Genomic DNA, 19,514 nt, shown 5'->3' with positions numbered 1-19,514 from the left:
ACATGAGGATTTCAGCCCACTTCTAACTTGAGAAAACACCTTGCGGTAAGTTGCAGATTCTTTCTATTGTCGCTTTGGCAGTGGATATGGCAAAATTAGCACTGTCGCACACGTACACACAATCAATAAGTCTGTTCTGCAAACAGCTTCTTCATGAAGTAATTTAAGCGAACAAAGCCATTCATGCTTCTGTCGGGCCCAATGCATGTGTTGTTTTTTTTTTTTTTTTTTTTGGGCAGTTTCAAATTGAAATGGTGGCAGGTGCGTGTTGACTCCCATATATTCTTTTTTTATTATTATTATTTTATTTGATGTTCATGCTCTGATTTAAATAAATAAAATAATAATAAAATCTGGAGTTATTCTTTACTTGAGTAGTTTTTTTCATTGACTACTTTCTTACTCTTACTCAAGTAAATATTTGGGAGGACTACTTTTTAGTTTTACTTGAGTCATATTATTCCAAAGTAACGGTACTCTTACTTGAGTAAAATAATTGGCTACTCCGCCCAACCCTGCTTGCCACCCAAGTTTGGTTCAAGCCAGTATTGTATTATGTTACAATGGCTTACAACGATATCAAGAATACTTTTTCGGTATACAACCTCTGTATCGTTTTGATGAACAATTAGACCGAAGTATTTTTTTTGAAGTGGTGCCAAAAGTGGTTTGTGAATCGCTGCGTCACCGTGCTTGTGGACTTTTAATCGAAAGCACTGTCGACATGTAGAGTTTGACATCCAAACTTCAAATTTGACTCATTTCTCCCACCTTTTTCTTTTTTTTTTTTCCTCTTTTTTTTTTTTTTTTTTTTAAAAAGCGAGACTATGAGATAAAACATCTGTTTTTAAAGTGCCACTTTATTACAAAAGTATAAACTTGACTGACAATTCATGAATAGTAATCTTGATAGAAAACATGACAATCTTTTGCACTTAGCACTTGAATCACACGCTGCTGGAGTACAGGACCCTGTAGTCTGAAGAGCAAACACAAAACATGAGCTGCCTGCCACACTGACCGAAGTGGGCCGGCCGGGCCGTCCACGCAGGAAAGCGCCGGAGCTTCACGACCTCAAAAAGAAAAAGAAAAAAATTTTGTTTTTTTTTGTTTTTGTTTTTACATTGCAGCTGTTTGTGTCACAAGATTAGTCAATCCATAACACCATTAAACATCATAGAAAAAGATAGATTTCTTGACACTGATGATATATTTATTATTCTTTCTCTTTTGTAATGTACATACACATTGCATCAACATACATTATAATCACACACTTTGCTGGGGATATTTGGTCAAATGAAATCATTGTCCAGGATATCGTCTCGTGCGTGCCGCTCTCTTGCTTCCCCCCATTTCTTCTTCTGCAACATTTGAACACATAGGAGAGCGAGTGTTTTTTTTTTGATGGAGGAATGTTCAGACACGACTCGGACACACCAGCGCTATTTTAGCTTTTGGTGAAACCGAAGCCGACGCGCATATGAGGACAAGGCGGGGACAGGATGATGTTGATGAGGTGAGTGAATCGACTGCAGTGTGTCCACCTTGAAAGACTTGAACGCTTCAGTCAGTCCTCTTTGTGTTGTAGGCTCAGAAGAAGCACACTAAACTGGCCTTGTGCTCTACAGAGAAATAAAGCAACACACTGGCAAAAGAAACAACCAACAACAATAGGGGAAAAAAACTCAACATTAATATTGGTACAATTCGACAGTGTTTTCATTTTTTTCCTTTCCCCCCCCCCCCCCCACCCTGCTTCTTTTTTTTTTTTTTTTTTTTTTTTTAAGCATGCAACTTGTAGCAGGCAAAGTGCAGGACAGGCTCAACAAAGTAAAACAGCTCATTTACAGACAGCAGTGGAGACAGTGTTCAGTCCATGGAGAGAAGAGTGGGGTCCGCTTTGAAGATGAAAGTGCTCGCCGCCAGTGTTAAGGAGTTAATGCAAAACAATTTGTGCCATTAATTCTTTTTTTTCCAAAGGGAACTAAACCCAAGATGTCAAAACGTTTTGATATTTTTTAAATGTGCATATCTTCTTTGTCAGCTGCTGTTTACTGAAATCTGCAAAGTATTTAAATACGTTTAAAAACGTCTTTTCACTCTCGGCATAGTGCGAATTCACAAGAATGTGACGTATGTTCACCAATCGCCTCGACACTTTATTCACTAAGAGAACAATATAGAGTTAGTAAATATTCAGCAACGACAAGCTACGCACAGTCGCTATCGGGCAGAATCTCGGCTGGCTCGCAACGGCCGCTAGCTGTTCTCTCATCGTTAAAGTTGGTATCACACCGAATATTGCCATCATATACCGTTGCGCACCAACATCAGCACAACACTACCCTGGAATAATATTCAATCGCAAATGTAATACACAAATGGAGATGGAGAGCGATGGATTTATTCCTTCCATCCTGTGTAGACCATGGCTGAGAAGGAAAACATTGCCGCGGTCATCGGAGGAAGTGTAGCGAAGAGTAAAAGCTTTAAATTTCTTATGTTCTGACAAATATTGAGTTTCAAGCTGAGAGAAGAAACCAGTGAACTACCAAAAATGGCAAATATCGGAGCTGTCGCCGCGCCCTGGTGTGAAGTTTGTTAGCCTAGTCAGAGAACTTCTTCGGGTAAAGAGTTCTCACTCTCGTGAAAGACCTCCAACTGGGAGCTCCTGTCAGTGATGTGTTGAACATCTATTTTGAAATCAGTACTTCGTAGATTGAAGTCAACAGCCGCTGATAAAGAAGATAAATAAAAGAAGAAACTCCGACATCTTGGGTTGAGTTCACCGTTAAGTTAGAATACTCTCATAATTGTTTCTCTTGGTCCCTGAGCTTTCCGATATTTTGAATTTTTAATTCATTCCTTTTGAATAATTAAAGCCCTGTACTGAATCTCATAATGACCAACTTCAGGAAAGGCCCACTCAAAAGTGCTACCACAGAGTTCTCAAGGCTGTACCCCCCCCCCCCCACCCCACCCCCCCCACCCCCCCCCCATTAAGGACTATTACCCGCTAGTAAATAAGGAAGAATTTAGGTTTCTTAGTTTCTTGTGCTTTGCACACATCTTCTATAGTTGAACTAGTGCTACTGGTACCTACTGATTGCTCTGCAATGTTTTTGTGCTCACAACCTTTGGATTCCTTCGAAGCTTCCTCGATGGGACTAAGCCCCTGTTGTAACATATAAACCTTAGTACTTTAAGGCCGCTGGAGCCCAGGAAAGGCATGACGTAATGTAAACAGCATGTGTGTGTGTGTTGGAGGGGGGGGGGGGGGGGGGGGCCACTAGAGGGGCTCAGGCGTCATGTGGATGCCAGTGATTACCAACCTCTTTGCCACGGCACATTAGTGTGCAATTGCGCTTCATCGCTCTGAGAAGTGATATTTATTCACGAAAAATATTGTGTCTTTGTTTATCTATCTATGCCAGCGACATATAGTGACAACAATTCAAGGTTTGCCCACTAGATGGCAGAAGGTACCATTGACTTGTGTGGCCACCTGTTGTCTTTCGAACAAAAGAATAATGGCTTTGTTTACAACTATTTCAGTACACACACGACTCCCAAAATGTTAGCGACATTCGGTGAAACTTCAGGCTGAACCTAAAATAAACGTTTGAATGCACGTCCAACTGTTGAATGTTTCAGTACGTTTAACACAACTTGGTGAACTGCAAAATTCTCAACTGGTATTTGATCCGGGAACATTTCCAAAGATGTCCTCTTCTGAGCCTTTCTGTGACTCTTCCAGTCTCTCGCTTTTGCAACTTGCTGATGACACTCTAAGCTCAGTGGCCACTTCCCTCCGAAAACATCCTGTTTCAAGCCGAATCAATTGTTAGGCGTCGCCTTGGTCTCATAATGTCAAAATCTGAACAGCATGATGGAGAACCTGCAAACTCCACACAGGCGGGGCCGGGATTTGAACCCCCGGTCCTCAGAACTGTGAGGCAGATGTGCTAACCACTTGTGAGCCTGCTCAAACCAGGAGACAAAAAAATGTGGCCATGAATCTCATTTTTACTTTCCCAATTACGAAGGTTTTGGTCAATGCACGTATGAAACTTTAAGAACCACTGCTCTAAATTGGCCTTAGGTGTGAATGTGAGTGTGAATGGTTGTTTGTCGATATGTGCCTTTGCGATTGGCTGGTAACCAGTCCAGGGTGTACCCCGCCTCTCGTTTAAAAGTCAGCTGGGATAGGCTCCAGTTCACCCGGAACACTAATGAGGACAAGCGCTACAGAAAATTGATGGATTGAGCTTATAAATGCATTTTAGTTTCATCCTGAAGTTTTACCCGTAAGCCGAATACAGTATCCCGATATTTTTGTGAATAGTGTACCTGTATATACTTTCTGTGCCATTTTTGTTCGGTGGTGTGATATTTCTAATGTCAAATATGTGCCTTGGCCTAATAAAGGTTGGGAACGACCGGTGCCCGCCCCTCGTTGGAAAGGTGCCGCCGCCGCCGCCGCCGCCGCCGCCGCAGCTTCCTCCTCAGAGCCCCGTGACGTACATCTCCATGCCGTCGTTGAAAGTGAAGATGGTGGTGGTGCTCGAGGTGGTGGAGCCCTGCTTCAGGTCGCTGATGCTCTCGTACAGGCTCTCCCCGGGCAGCAGCAGCGCTTTGGCGGGCAGGTGCTGTAACTTGGGGTTGTGTTGCGTGGGCGGCGGCGGAGGAGGCTGCTGCTGCTGCAAGGGCTGCTGGGCCTTCTTCCTCCTCGGCCGCAACGTGGCGCACGTGTTGGGGGCTCGCTCTCGTCTCCAGCCGCCTCCGCCTTCCAGGTTCTCGTAGGCCGGCTCGCACTCCTCCGTCCCAAAGGACTCGTAGCAGTGGTCGTCCAGGGAGCCCGCGGGGGCTTTGCCCTCTTGAGGGGCCCACGTTTGGGGTTTGACCACGACGCTAAAGCCCCCGTCACGGTCTCGGTCGGCACGACCCAAGGTCCTGAAGCCGGGATTGGACGGGGGTGATCCAGGAACGGCTCTTTTCTTCTTGGCAGGCTTACACACCTTGGAATACATCTCGGCCACCTGAAATTTGAAGATGATACACAGGAATTTAGATTTTTGATCAAGACAATCACACCTCTGCTCCTCTCAAGTAAATGTTTCAACATCATCCGACTCCAATTACAATCCGAAATAAGGTCAGCGTTGATGCATAATTAACGAGAACTGAACACAGTGAAGCAGCATTGTGTTTCTATATTCTCCTCAACTGTGGAACAAACTTCCTGACCACTTGAAATCTGCTCAAACTTTCGCTACGTTTAAATCTGGCCAGAAAACCGTTCACTGCTGCTTCTCCATGATTTGAATATATTAGTTCACCATCTTGCTTTTATTTTGTGATTGTATAAATGTGTGAAGTCATTTGAGTGTTTCTCCTTGAATTAGCTTCATCTTTTAATGTAATCTTGTTTTTAATCATAATATCTTTGCCTTGTGTATGAGTGGTCCCATACAAATAAACTTGCCTTTCTGTCCACCCATTAACTCTATGAACCCCTACAGTCAGCCTACAGAGCACATCACAGTGCGGAGACAACGTCAACCAGGGTGTCCCGCAAAGCTCTGTGCTCGGTCCACTATGCTTCACTATCCACATGCTCCCCCTCGGTCGGATCATTCGACACTACGGTATCTGAGCACCACACCATACACCCAGCTCCCCCCACAGTCTCTAGTCGACTGCCTCCATGCCATAAAATCCTGGATGACAGCTAAACTCCTCAAAATCAACAGCAATAAAACTGAGGCCCCAAAAGGTCTGCTATGGATGGTTGCAGATCTCCTCCTCTATCTGGATGGCCGTCTCCTGAAGTCCACAATCTGGATGTCATCCTTGACTCTCGCTCATTCAAGTGTCGCACCAGAAACGTCACCAAGTCTGCCTTCTTTCACCTCAGAATCATCCCCTGACTCCAACCATCACTCTCTGACGCGGTTGCTGAGACCCTCACCCGTGCACTTTTCACCTCCTGGTTGAACTACTGCAATGGAATCCCGTAGCAGGTGCGTAGTAAGGCCCTGGATGGGCTCCAGTATAAGCGGAACTCAGCGGCCCACACTAAACCCTGGCAGCACATCTCCCCCAACCCTCTTCCATCTCCACTGGCTCCCAGTCAAGCTCTGCATTTCATACAAACTCCTCCTCCTCAACTACAAATCCCTCCATGCTCTCGCCCACAACCTCTTTCAGTTGGGCACTCCATCCAGGAACCTGCGGTCTACTAACTTCGGTCTCCTCTCTGTCCCCCACATTGGGCTGCAAATGTTTGGGCACAGAGCCTTTGATGGAGCAGCCCCCAACCTCTGGAACTCTCTCCCTCCGGATATCCGCAATGCCCCAACCCTGAAAACATTCAAAGTAGTTGCTGACACGGGAGTGGATTTTGACTCCTGCTCGCTCACTATATAATTGCTTGATGGATTGCTTTGAGCATATTTAATACATTACGGTGTCAAAGCGGACCTTGCGTCCTTCCATTTTTCTGTATGCAGCCTGTAAATAGTACTATGAACCTGACATCGTGTCCTCACTCACCACTGCAGCAGAAGGTTGGATGTTCTCCATGGTGTGCGCCCCCACTGGGCCCAGGGTCTTATTGTGGAGCATGAGGACATCTACATCCTCCGGAGGCTTCCAGATGTACTGCTCTCCGTTGCCCATAAACATCACTTCCTGTCGGCAGAGCAACCTATTACATGCGGGCTAGAGCCGGGGGCTCACATGATCGCACATGATGGTTAGTGATTTAGAATTCACAGTACACATGTATATGCACTTCAGCACTGGACCAATACAGACTGTATTTCGCACCTGAAGGGCTCATAAGTGCGGAGCCCCATATATGACATAAGGGGGAAAAAAATGTTTGCAATTGTGGCTGCATGAGGTAACAACAAAAACAGCAACCGAAAAAACAGATAATCTATGGCCCAGAGGTGACAAAAGTACCCGCACTCAACAGTGCTCCCCCTACTATTGGCTACTTGCGAGATTACGGACCGAGCGAACCGCAAATAGCGAAAATCCTTGAAGCGCAAAAAGTGATTATAATCACCACACACACACACACACACACACGCACACGCACACGCACACTTTTTTGGCCTGTCTTCGGCGTGCCCCTTTTCTCCTTTTCTCCCTTTTGTTTTCACGCCGCTCAGTGCGCTGGGTGGCGCCTACCTGAGCATATGCTGCTAATCAGTAGCATAATTACATGTAGCAACCCGTCAAAATGATGTGTATTTCATTTTTCAGCATGGTTGCCCTCTTTGTTAAGAAATGCCCCCTGAGGACTGCGCCCCTCCCTCGCCCCAACCCCCACTCCACAAGTTGTTCTGCCGCCTCTGCTCATATTCATAATTCAAAAGATAAATATGCCACAAGCTACGATGCCAAATCAATTGGGAAGAGGCTCAAAGCATTTCTGAAGCTTCCAATCACACTGTGGACGATATTTTCGATGAAAAGAAAAGAAAAAGATTGGACTTCCAAAAATGCAAATAAAGATATCTGCAACCGAATTTTGCCGAGTTAAGACTTGATTTAAGGGATCTGAAAAGGGATCTGTAGAGATCTTGAATTGGGATGAATTCAAGATTTGTTGAACTAGAAGTAAGGACTGTTCAGAATCAAATTGTAGATCTCTCTCGGTGGAGTTACAGATATCTGCAATTCTGTCGCAGATATCTACAAATGACAAACCCCAAATCAGCATTTTGTGTGCGCATCATATCTATTTTGTGGCCACAATTCCATTTTTTGTCACGGCAGAGCCTCCATACGTGAGGCCAAACCCAAAATGGACCACGAAAATTGCTTTTCAGTGACTTTCTCTCATTCAGCTTCAGAGTCTGGATGAGTCGCTTTCAGCGTCTTGCATCGTGGGCAAGAAGACGGTGTACACGTGTAATCGTGTCAACCTAACCCCGGGGGTCGTGGCACACAGTGTGAACTCGTTGACCTCGCACGGGCAGCAAATGTCTCCCAGTGCGACTTGGAGGGGAGAACATGGCGTCGTATTATGATTCAAAGCAGACGGTCTGCGTGCGCTCCTGCACTGCACGTGACTCGACTATAAACGCGCGGGCGCAAGTGTACGTACGCTCATCATGGACGTGATGAATCTCACTCATGGCGGGCTTTACTGATGGCTTTCCGCGGTTCTTTTTACCGGGATGCAAAGGTTCCACAACGTAACGGTCGTCATCCAAACGCCCGAGTTAGGGTTAGTGGGATTTATATGACACTGGATACTTCAATTCCCGTCTGAAAGCAGTAGGGCGTGTTCTACCGGGATACCGCAGCCAATCATATTGCAGCATGTGCCTAGAACACCAGTGGGATTCCAGATAACACCACAGCTACTTCTTGGCCACAACATAGAATTCCGTGCACACAGTGGCCACAAATTAGTATTTGGAACACACGTTTCACCTAATTTGTGGTCACAAATTATTATTTTCATATATTTCGTGGCCGCAAACATTTTAGCATTTTGCTGTGACCACCAATAAGTATTTCATGCACACATCATATCTGTTTTGTGGCCACCATTGAGCATTTCCCGTGCATGTTATCCCACAAATGAGCATTTCATACATATTATACCAATTTGGTGGCCACAAATGAATATTTTGCGGGCACGTTGTACTTCTTTCGTCTTCCCCCGCACCGTCCCCTGCCCCCTCGCAACCACGGCGCGTTGACCCAATAATTCGATTTTCTCCAACACAATGGCACAAACGCGCTGCTCCGTGAACACAATGCACCAACCTTAGGGAATGAGGGTACGTTAAAGGCGTCCACGTTTCTGCGGGGCAGCTTTGTGCTGTGAGGATGTGGCGGCGGAGGGGCAGGGTGAGAAGGCGGGGGATGTCTTGGCGGCGGCACCGGTGGGTCCCCCGTGTCCGTCCCACTGTCCCTCTTCTGGGGCGCCTTGTCCGCCTTCCTCAGCTTCCTGACGCAGGCGTACTCCGCCGTCTCCGGGGGGTGAGGCGCGGACATAACCTGGGCGTCGGCTTCGGGCAGCCCCCCTTCCACGTCCCCGTCAGGGTCGGGCGGCGCCGGGGTGTTGGCGGGGACGGCCGGAGGGGCCGGAGTGTCCGTCTGCCCGGCCCTGCCTACCATGGCATAGAGCGCGTCGTCAGTTCGCGTGGCGGAGGAGCTTCGGCCCACTTCAGAGTAAGTGTGCTCTCCGTCCTCTCCAGTCCCAGAGGGAATCTGGGGAAGCAGCCTGCCTTGAGAGCGAAGGATCACAGTTAGACCGGCAGAAAGGTCCCTGCTGGTTTTTGGACGCCTCCGCCAGGGTCACGCTAGTACTAGTCACCAGTCACCATCAAGCAGGGGTGTCCAAACTAGGGCCCCAGGACCATTTGCAGCCCGCTGTATGGTTTTTTTTAGCGACCTGCGGCATGCGCTGAAACTAACCGTGGTGTAAATCTTCGTTGTTTGCTGAACTTTCTGCTCTCTTTCAAGGTCGTCTTAGTGCAGATCGCTCTTGCTTTGGCTCTCAATGTGAAGACGAGATGGAAATTGCTGCCCTTACTTGAAAATGTAATCTGACGACTGACAGTTTTTCAAAGTAGCTTAGTTACTCGACTGAGTACTTGATTTTAAAAAGAACTTTTTTAGATTCGAGGTGACTTTGTTAGTTACAATACATTTGCATGTTAACCAGGATACATACATGTTATCAGACACAACAGTGGACGTTTTCATCCATCCCTCCATTTTCTTCACCGCTTTATCCTCACAAGGGTGGCGGGCGAGCTGGAGCCTATCCCAGCTATCTTCGGGCGAGAGGCGGGGCACACCCTGAACTGGTCGCCGGCCAATCGCAGGGCGCATCGAAACAAACAACCATTCGCGCGCGCATTCACACCTAAGGGCAATTTAGAGACTTCAATCAACCTACATCATTTCCAGTGCAAGAAAATACACAAAACATGAATTGATTATAATTCCGTTACTGGTTCGGTCCGTCCGTAACGGTTCAGAAAATCGGAAAAATTGTTGATCATTGTTTTCCAAAGTGAAAGCAGATTTTTGCAAATGTCTTATTTTGATAAAACACAAATTTAATCAGTCTGCTTCAACGGAGGACTAGTCAAATCAGATAATATTTACTGTTGAGAGGCTGAAATTCCGAGGATTTCTAAGTTTGTTTTAAGTGAAATACGATGAATACATTATTATAATAGTCAATTAATTTGATAATCTATTAGTTGTCGATTAATCGATGAATTGTTCCACCTCTAGTAGACACAATAACAAAATATGAGCCCTATTTAAGGACATATACCATAGCACTCGCTATGTTAAAGTCGCACTGAACTTAGTAAATCGACCACAATCACGCTTCTCGTGTTTTGTTCAAATTCCTTAGCGAGGTTTGACTCTTAATTTTACGCGTTAAGCTTCCAAAAGAAAGAAAATCAATCTCAGAAATGAGTGCTTCTACCTCTGTAAAACGTTTAACTCTCGACTGAAGACTTATTTTCTCACCTAGTATGCAATTAGTCTCTTGGCGTGCCTCACCTCCCTGAGATCTGGATTTTGGCCTGTTTTACTGCTGCTTCTCCTGCGACCCTCCTCCTCTCCTGCTCGGAGAAGTGAGACTCTTTTGTGATTAAGGGCTATATAAATAAACTTGACTAGGTTTGGTGCAGGCCTGTTAGCTTATTTTGTCATTTACACATTATGTGCCATTACAATTTCAGCCATTTTTGGAAGGTGAACATTAGTAGTCATTAAATTGTAGCAACAATAAGACGTTATTATATATGTAATACAAACACCTGGAGTTAAATACTGTACATATAAAGTCACATGCTGTTGTTTTTTTAGTTTTTTTTTTTTTTTTTTTAATTAATTACTTAATTAATTGCTGCTGAAACAATGCAAAGTTCCCCCACTGTGGGAGTTATTAATGTGATCTAATATATTTATATATTAGATAACATTATATATTATATTTATATAATTATCAGTGTTATCTAAAATATTTGGAACAGCTCTCTGGACGTTATCTTTATATATTTGATATATTTAATCGAGGTCTTGTATCAGATCTCATTATACTGTGCAAGTAGTAAAATGTTGTGCACCACTATCAGAGCGCCACAAATTCCGATTCTCACTAAAAATGACCACTATCCAAATTTGTTTGCTGCACGCTTTCACTGAATTTATCCTGGGAAACCTTGACCATTTGTTCCCTCCGTTGAACGACGCGACCCCAAATTCCCTTTGGAGGCCATCAGAATTGCGTCACTTGTGACGACCGCACGGCTCGGAGGCGAGAAAAAGGTCAGCGTGTGAAAGATGTACTTACTTTTGCCGTTGCAGTTCATCTTGTTCATCTCGGTGTCTGATTTACTGATGGACCGCAGCTTCGACTGCCTGAGTATACCCTGATGACACACGCATACACACACAAATATACACACACGCGCAAACACACACAAGGGCCTCTTAAAGACTAATTAAGATGAAAGACGTGACTGTGATGTTACTCTAGGGAACAGATCTTTTTATAATGTTTGTAAATAATAGGCGCCGGGATACTTGCAGGTGGCAGAAAGTGATTGGCTATGGCTGACTTGAATGCGAAACAATGACAAAAACGTGTTGTTTTTAGGGTTGTGGCCCCAAAATGTTTATTTATTTATTTCATTTCCTCCCCCCCCCCCAAAAAAATGTATTCATCCAGCAGGGTGAGGAGGATAAATGTAGTGGATGTCTTAAATCCGGAGAGGATAGCAAGACTGCCTAAGAGTGTCACAGCTGTCTGTAATTCAGTTATGACTCGTCAAAACGAACGAATTACATTCGCCTTATCCGCAATTGTCATGACATTACAGATATGCAATGTCGTTTCGCCTCGGACAATCGACATCACCTTTGCCACGTGCATGGGGTTTGCCATAACAGCGGCGTGTCCCTTTTCTTTTCAACTACATACGCAAAACAACGTTGTTAGGTATCTCCAGGGTGATTGAAAAGTAACTCCCTATTTGAAAATACTTATCATTTATTCATATGTTTTTTTTTTTTTTTTTGGTGTGTATGTTCCATGATGAAAGGAGCAAGTCTATTCTACCAAACCAACGACTTTGGAAAAGCTTGAAAAGGTCTCTAGAGTTGCCTACCATGTCCATGAGACGGTGTTTCCCACTCTCACTGGGGACATTGTGCGTCTTTCCCTTCCTGTGGTAAACACAAGTGTTATGTCACACACTGTAACATGTAACACGTGAGTCACAATCCGTGCGAGCGGTGGACTCTTTTGCCGAGTAGTTTTTCCGTGTACGTATTTCTATTGTGCGTGGTGGCGGTAAGCATTGAAAAGCAAAGAACGATCGAATAACGGTAATTGGATGGCATGTGTATACACAATAGCCCAAAATACCAGTAGAGGTGGGGGAATTGTGCCACATGACTTACTGTGACTTGAGACAGACTTAAAGTGAACGTAGCAATTTCAAAAAATGACAATAGCATATGAGTGAAATGATCTATACAAATTAAATCATCATAACTTAAGACTTTTAAACTGTCTGCATATTGTTGGAATGAAAACGTCGCTTTCAATTCATAAAATTTGCTATAACAAAACACCGGAGAATATTCAGCAACACTTTCAATAGCTAATGCACACACAAAACCATATCGAAAGGAGCAAATGCAAGTAAAGAGCAACGTTTGTCTTGATTTTCTACAACTGCGATACTGTATTCGTCACTGCAATGAATTCTGGGTACCCGTACGTCTTTTTTGCTGTCTCCGTTGGCAGGACTGCGAGTGTGAGGAATAGTGCGAGTGGTTAACCCAGGAACTCGCCTGTCACACCATGTCCTCGTTGGCTGTTGTTCGTGTCATTCAAGCAGGGCATGCGCAAGAAACATATGTGTTTGTTGTTTGTGTTGTATATGGATGGCGACCTCAAGTGGACGACTAAACGACCTCAAGTGGCCTCGCTCTGGAGCGCAGTTTCACAAATTTGACTCTAAAATGGATATATGAAACTTATGAATGTATATAGTAATATTACAACTAACTGGCCACTACTTTGCGGATTTCATTTACTGCCGGGGTTGGCTGGAACGTTACGCAATTAAATCATACGCATTACAAGAAACACAGGAGCTGTTTCTTTTTGCTTCTCGGGGGCCGGCATTTGGATTATTCATGTGCGTGACTTCAGGAATGTAATGCCCCATCTTGGCCCGATCTAATGCATTGAAAAGGAGCCACTCGATTCCTACGCCCTGCAGTAGATGTTGCGCGGTAAAACAAAAAGAACTCTACTCATCATTACCTATATTCTATTTATCCTGCTACAATATTTGTATTTGTTGTTTTTTTTTTGTCTTCAAGGAAATAATACGGTGATCGACGTGTGGTGGGGCAGCGCCATAGAGCCCTCTATTGCCTAGCCGCCACTGACTGCAAACTTCCCCTTTTGCCCTAAAATTGACGACTGAAGTGTGACAGTCCCCCACCTCTGGCGATTCACATGTAGCGTCACGTGTAATCTTACCTCTGGCAGCCCACGCAGAGCACCACAATGAGGATAGTGACGACGAAGGCTGAGGCAGCAGCGATAGCGCCCAGCAGCAGGACCTTGCCGTAGGGAGGAGCCGTGAAGTTCAGCCCGTCCTGCATGGAGGCCATGTGGGAGCGCTGGCGCTCACTTGCTCTCACGCACGCTCACACTCACCTCACACTCTCGCCCTCACGCTCATGCACGCAGGCAAGGGCCACACTCTCTCGGGGATCTGCGGTCACAAGGCACAGTGCGCTGTTTAACAACACACCTAGTTGGAACGCTACCAGTACAGTGAATCGCAGGTCAGTCGTCTCACCTACCAAATAATCAACTTTTTTTCTTTTTTTTTCCCCCCTCTCGCACACTTTAAACATTCTTTAAACATTTAAACCAATTCTCATTGGTTTTCCCTGCAGTTGCAGGAGAATGTCAGTTGCTGGCAGTAATGCACCATTAAGCTGGTGTGCCAACGCTTCATTGACCCCACACATGAACAAGGAAGGACAATACATTAGGTACGGTCGTTTTCTTATGAAAGAAATGTTTAAACATTTTTTTTTTTTTTTTTTTTTTTTTGTGGCTGGAACAGATTCATTGCATTACAATTCATTTCAATGGGGAAAGCTGATTTGAGATACGAGTATGGTCATGGCACGAATTAAATTCCTATCTCAGTGCCCCACTGTATATAGACAATTCTCTACTGTATTGTAATGTCTCTGTGTTATAATTGTGCCTTTAAGAGGCGGGGCTCGGTGAGGTGGGGCGCCACGTCGGCTAGTGAGTGCGGCTATATCGGACGATTTATACTACCGCATATACCGCGCACCCCTAGATGAGATGGGGATTATTTCAGTATCGACTTTTCACAAAAACTACGGGATATTCGGCTTTTGAGCGATTTTGGAGGACATCCACTTCTATGCCTTTCTGTGACACTTCCAGTCTCTCCGCATCTGTATTTTTGTTTGCTGGTGCGCCAAGAGATTGTTCTGACGTCACGTATGTGCCTTGACTGGATAATGGTTGTGAAGCACTGCCGTTGAGCTTGAAGCCGAAGCTGTGTCACGATAAAAGCCTCTGTTATTAAACGCCGAACATGAAATTTCATGATTCATCCTCCTTCGGCGCAAAATGTTTCCAGCGTTCAAATGTTGTAGCACAACAGAAGGCATGAAGAGGTTAGTCAGGCTCGTGAATGTGCAACCTTAGCAGATGTTGCGGTAATTTGCATTTCTATAATTAGCTGTCACCATGCACCCAAACATGCAGTGTGAAACCCAGTTTTACACAGTGAGTGTGAATGTTTGTTTGTCTATCAGTGCCCTGGGATTGTCCGGCGACCAGTCCAGGGTGTAGCTCGCCTGTCGCCCAAATTCATCGGGGACAGGCCCCTGTTCACCCCGACCCTAACGAGGACAAGCGCTATAGAAAATAGATGGAGTCACAGTCGCGCTACGAACCAATGAGTATCAATTCAGATTCAGTTGTAGTTATGTTTCATGGAGATCAGTAGGGTCACGTAGAGCAGTACTTTCGCATCCATCAGTCCATTTTCTGAGCCGCTTCTCCTCACTAGGGTCGCGGGCGTGCTGGAGCCTATTCCAGCTGTCATCGGGCAGGAGGCGGGGTACGCCCTGAACTGGTTCCCAGCCAATCGCAGGGCACATAGGAACAAACAACCATTCGCACTCACAGTCACGCCTACGGGCAATTTAGAGTCTCCAATGAATGCATGTTTTTGGGATGTGGGAGGAAACCGGAGTGCCCGGAGAAAACGCACGAAGGCACGGGGAGAACATGCAAACTCCACACAGGCGGGGCCGGGGATTGAACCCGGGTCCTCAGAACCGTGAGGATGACGCTCTAACCAGTCGGCCACCGTGCCGCCCAGTACTTTCCCCCGAGACGATCATTTCCACCGAACCGTCCGAGCTGCACGGATGTTCATGGCAGACTGCGACCGCTGCAGATGAATTGGATAAAGTCATGCAAAGTTCATTCAACACATCGTGGCAGATTATATTTAGCTTCCACTAACTAGCAGCGAGACTAACTAGCTGGCTTAGTAGAATCAGATGTTGCCAGTCAGCGTGAATGTACACATTTGACTTCACCGAGACGGCGGAAAGTAGACCATGGCCGTGATGTGGTGTGGGATCCTGGTTAAAGTAAGCCATTTTAAACTAAAAAAAAAAAAGTTTTTGGACACAGATTTTTATGGAGGGAGAAGCGGTTGCATCTGCGCCCTCTCTTTCTGGTGTTGTGACAAAATCTCCGACCCCCCAAAAAACTGCGACCAAGACTTAACCAGGAGGCTATAGCTAGTTTTCAAATAATCAAATTGTATTTTTCAATTGTTGGACAACGACATGTCTCAAATTCACAATATTAGTAACATTTCCAGTGGTGGAAATGCAACGAAACAAATGCGCCGGCCGTAAAGTAGCAACATACGCAGGCGCTAGTCACTTAATGAACGGTTGTAGCAGCCCGGCTGTAATTATATCTATTGTGAAGTGACAAGAGAGCCCGGCGGAGTCGAGGGAACAAGAAGAAAGGGGAAGGTGTAGGTGGTGGCGGGGACGCAAAGAAAGGAGAGCCGCCGCGAGGAGGGCCAGCGTGGGAGTCGTCGGGTGTTTTGAAGACTCAAACGCAGACGATGACGAGGGACCGGCACGTCGCCTTCCGTCTCCCTCGCCACGTACACTGCTCCCCAGCCATCCTTGCCCCCCTTCTTCTCCCCACCCTCTGGATCCGCCTGCGGTGTTGAGCCAGAGTGACGCAGTGTAATCTCTGGCCCGGGAGCCAACCAATCGGACGTGGCGCTCAAGAGCGAGGAGACGAAACAACGGCCACCTCCTGGAGACCAGAGCGTCATTCATTGGTTGGCGTAGGGCCGAAACCGCCTATGTCCAAATTTGGCCAATTTCATATTTTTACACAAATCGACCATATTAGTCAGTCCCCATGTTTTTTTTCCCCCCCTAATTATTGACCTTTGCTCTCTTTGACGATGACAATGACGATGATGATGTTAATCGCTCAACAAACGTGCTGGTTTTTTTTTGGGGGGGGGGGGGGGGGGGGGGGGGGTCGTTCCTGACAAGTGATGGTTTTTGGAGATACGAGGTTTCTGCCCGGCGCCAGCGAATTGTGCCACATCAGGTGCATCCAACCCCCTTGATACATCCCACCAGGGAGTCCGATGCGTTCAGGTGCAAATCACCTGTTGACTTGGATTTAATCTCATTAAGGAAATGCCTTTAAAAGGGAACGCATGCCGCATGCCATTTGGCCCGATTTCATTTCACGCTGTAAAGTCGACATGTTTTCTGCTCGCAAGCACCTGACAAGGGCCATAAAGTCAACAGGGAATTCGGGTGTAGCCTAACCCTTACAAAATACAATGGGGTGGGGCGAGCATTTAGCTCCCACATTCAATACCGGAGGGGTTTTATTTTTCTAGGAACATGTCCTGCATTTATATGCGTGTGCATTATTAATAACACGAGATCTGCCAGCCAGCCAGCGGCCGCTCTACCAATCTGCTCAGGTTTGGATAAACCACCTGGGAGTTCATATGGCGGAGCAAAAAAAAGTAAAAAAAAGTAAAAAAAAAAAAAAACTCACCGTCTGTGTGACACAAATAAAATGTGTGCGTGTGCGCGCGTGTGTTGGGGGATGCTATTGTGTGAGAATGTGAATTAGGTCAAATGTCGGCTTGCAACAACGATTAACCGTGCGCCCCGTGAGGAAGAAGCCTGAAGTGGAAGAGGCTCTTCCCTTTCCTATATGTGCTACACCGCCTCGCGTAACAGTCATCTCCCATTATATATGATTTATTATGATGATCATTATTTGGATGTTATTGCAGCTCTGTCAAACGCCGGGCCCTGACTGTTGACTGTTGATTACGCTGGAGGTTAAACGGGAAGTATCTCCTTCTTCCGTTCCTCTCCATCCATTTTGTGCGCACTCGGCTATACCGTAGATGTGCTTTGTGATAGCACCGACGCCGGGCATTCGTCGTTGGCTGCCGCTTGGCTCCGAGTGCACAGGAAGAAGCGGGGCGACAACAGGTTAGAAAAGTAGCAAGGATACCGCCGGGAAAAGGGGAATGGCGACGGAACGACGCAGGTCCCCACGCCGCGGCTTTACGCTCACATCAAAGTGTGCATGGGAAAGAATCTCCCTGAGGTCAGCAGGAGAACTCAAAAGCACCACAACCACCAACTCCACCGAGGATGGATGGGCTTGCAAAGGTCCATAGAAATCTTAATGATCTTTTTGCTTCACGCTTGACTGCTTTGGGGGGGATTATTACGCATGGAAATGTCACATCGGAGGTAACGTTATTCCTCTTTTTGGGGAGCATTTTTTGGGCCAATGCAGCACGGGGGAGGAAGGGGAGCAGGGGGTGTGGGGGGGTGGGGGGGCGTGTGGCAGGGAGGGTGGGGGAGGTGGGAGGCTGCACACGTGTCCGCGCCTTAAACGCGTGACCAGCGTGGGGAGGCACGAGCACAAAGAAAACACGCAACGTGGAACAACGCGTCTGCATGAATAATACATCCTTGATGTAGTAGGATGCATTCAATCTATAAGCACACACACGACCCCCCCTCCCCCCCCCCCCCCCCTCGTCCCCACCACCCACCACCCTCAACCCTCCAAGCACGGAGCACTGCGCTAAAGCATCGCGTCTACTCACTCAGCTCAGAGGTTCGGAGAGGCGCACCATGTGCCCGCCGTCCTTTGGGTTCAGCTTCTCGGACCAGCAACCGCCACCCAGCGAGCATAATCAATCAACGTGCGACGGCGCGCCGCGCATCCCTCCGTGGATGCAGCTCGTTACATTTGGCGTCCCTTAGTTCTCTTTATTATTATTATTATTATTATTATTATTATTATGGTGCTGCCCGCTGACCCCCAGTAACCGCGCGCCTCTTGCTTCCCGGCCAGGTCGTCGTGCTGGGTTAGGTAAGGGGTTTTGGGGTTGGAGGGGTTGGGTCGGGGGTTCCCTGGGAAGAGCTGCCCGTCCCGATGCACCAGGATGTCCACGTTCTCCTCCTCCTCCGTCCCTCAAGCCCCCTCCATCATCTCCACTCGCATGCCGTCCTCTCCGCTACTGAGCTTCCATGTGACACAGGCACAGCTTGGAGGAGACTCCCCAATTCGGTGGGCTTTACCGTTCTGCCGCCATCTAACGACGGAGCGGGGAAGTGCACCTCTGACGGATCCTCTCCTGTTGCCAACGCTCCCATCCACTCGTGGCAAACCTGCTGATTGAATTTTTTTTAGATAAATCATACTAATATAAAAATAAGACACATGAGTTTTTGAGATTATATCAGTATATATTTTCAAGATTAAAAATGGTGTATTTATAGGTAAATTGTATATTTTACATACAATTCTTAATATATTGTTAAAACAATGAATGTATGACAAATAATAGTATAATAAAGAATTAACATATTTGTGATGTGTAAAAAAAAGTCATATATTTTCGAGATTAAAGTCATGAGGTTACAAAAGTAAAATTATATATTCGATAAAAGTCGTCAATTACAAGGAATATATATATATATATATATATATATATATATATATATGTGTGCACACACACACACACACACGTACACGTACATCGTTTATATAGCTTGTCATGGCGTGTTTCTTTGTTATATCTTGTTTAGTTCTCGTGCTCCCACGTTTCCCCTTCACTAGTTCTGCTGCTGCTGCCACCTACTGGTATCTTCTGAGATTAGCATAGAAGGCAACCAACCTATCAGAGTGAGGAAGCCGCTGTTGCTGTATGAGGGGCAGCTGCCAACAACCATTCAAAATAGGTCACTAACAACAGAGATTCATCCTCACATCTTTCTATCCAAAAAGTGGTGTTTTAAATATATGCTTACATTTGATACCATAGTCTACC

The 19,514-nt window shown here is 46.0% G+C and overlaps 1 protein-coding gene across 2 annotated transcripts; it reads right to left on the bottom strand.

The window, feature by feature from the left end:
- Positions 1–1,747: 1,747 nt before the first annotated feature.
- On the bottom strand, positions 1,748–18,718 carry si:dkey-70p6.1 (uncharacterized protein LOC570575 homolog). Of its 2 annotated transcripts, none has more exons than XM_061674144.1 (7): positions 18,285–18,718; positions 13,565–13,802; positions 12,174–12,231; positions 11,357–11,435; positions 8,797–9,260; positions 6,559–6,696; positions 1,748–5,042 (listed from the first exon to the last, which is right to left on the bottom strand). In XM_061674144.1, the coding sequence occupies exons 2-7, from the start codon at positions 13,696–13,698 to the stop codon at positions 4,509–4,511; spliced, it is 1,407 nt and encodes a 468-aa protein (XP_061530128.1). In that variant the 5' UTR covers positions 13,699–13,802; positions 18,285–18,718; the 3' UTR covers positions 1,748–4,508. The 2 variants fall into 2 exon arrangements, with proteins under 2 accessions (XP_061530128.1, XP_061530137.1); XM_061674153.1 differs by having other exon boundaries at positions 8,797–9,143.
- Positions 18,719–19,514: the final 796 nt, after the last annotated feature.

This window comes from Phycodurus eques, chromosome 1 (genome assembly GCF_024500275.1).
Source record: "Phycodurus eques isolate BA_2022a chromosome 1, UOR_Pequ_1.1, whole genome shotgun sequence".
Classification (NCBI taxonomy): Eukaryota; Metazoa; Chordata; class Actinopteri; order Syngnathiformes; family Syngnathidae; genus Phycodurus; species Phycodurus eques.
Note: the sequence above shows the minus strand (reverse complement) of the source record. Positions and strands in the feature narration are given on the sequence as shown.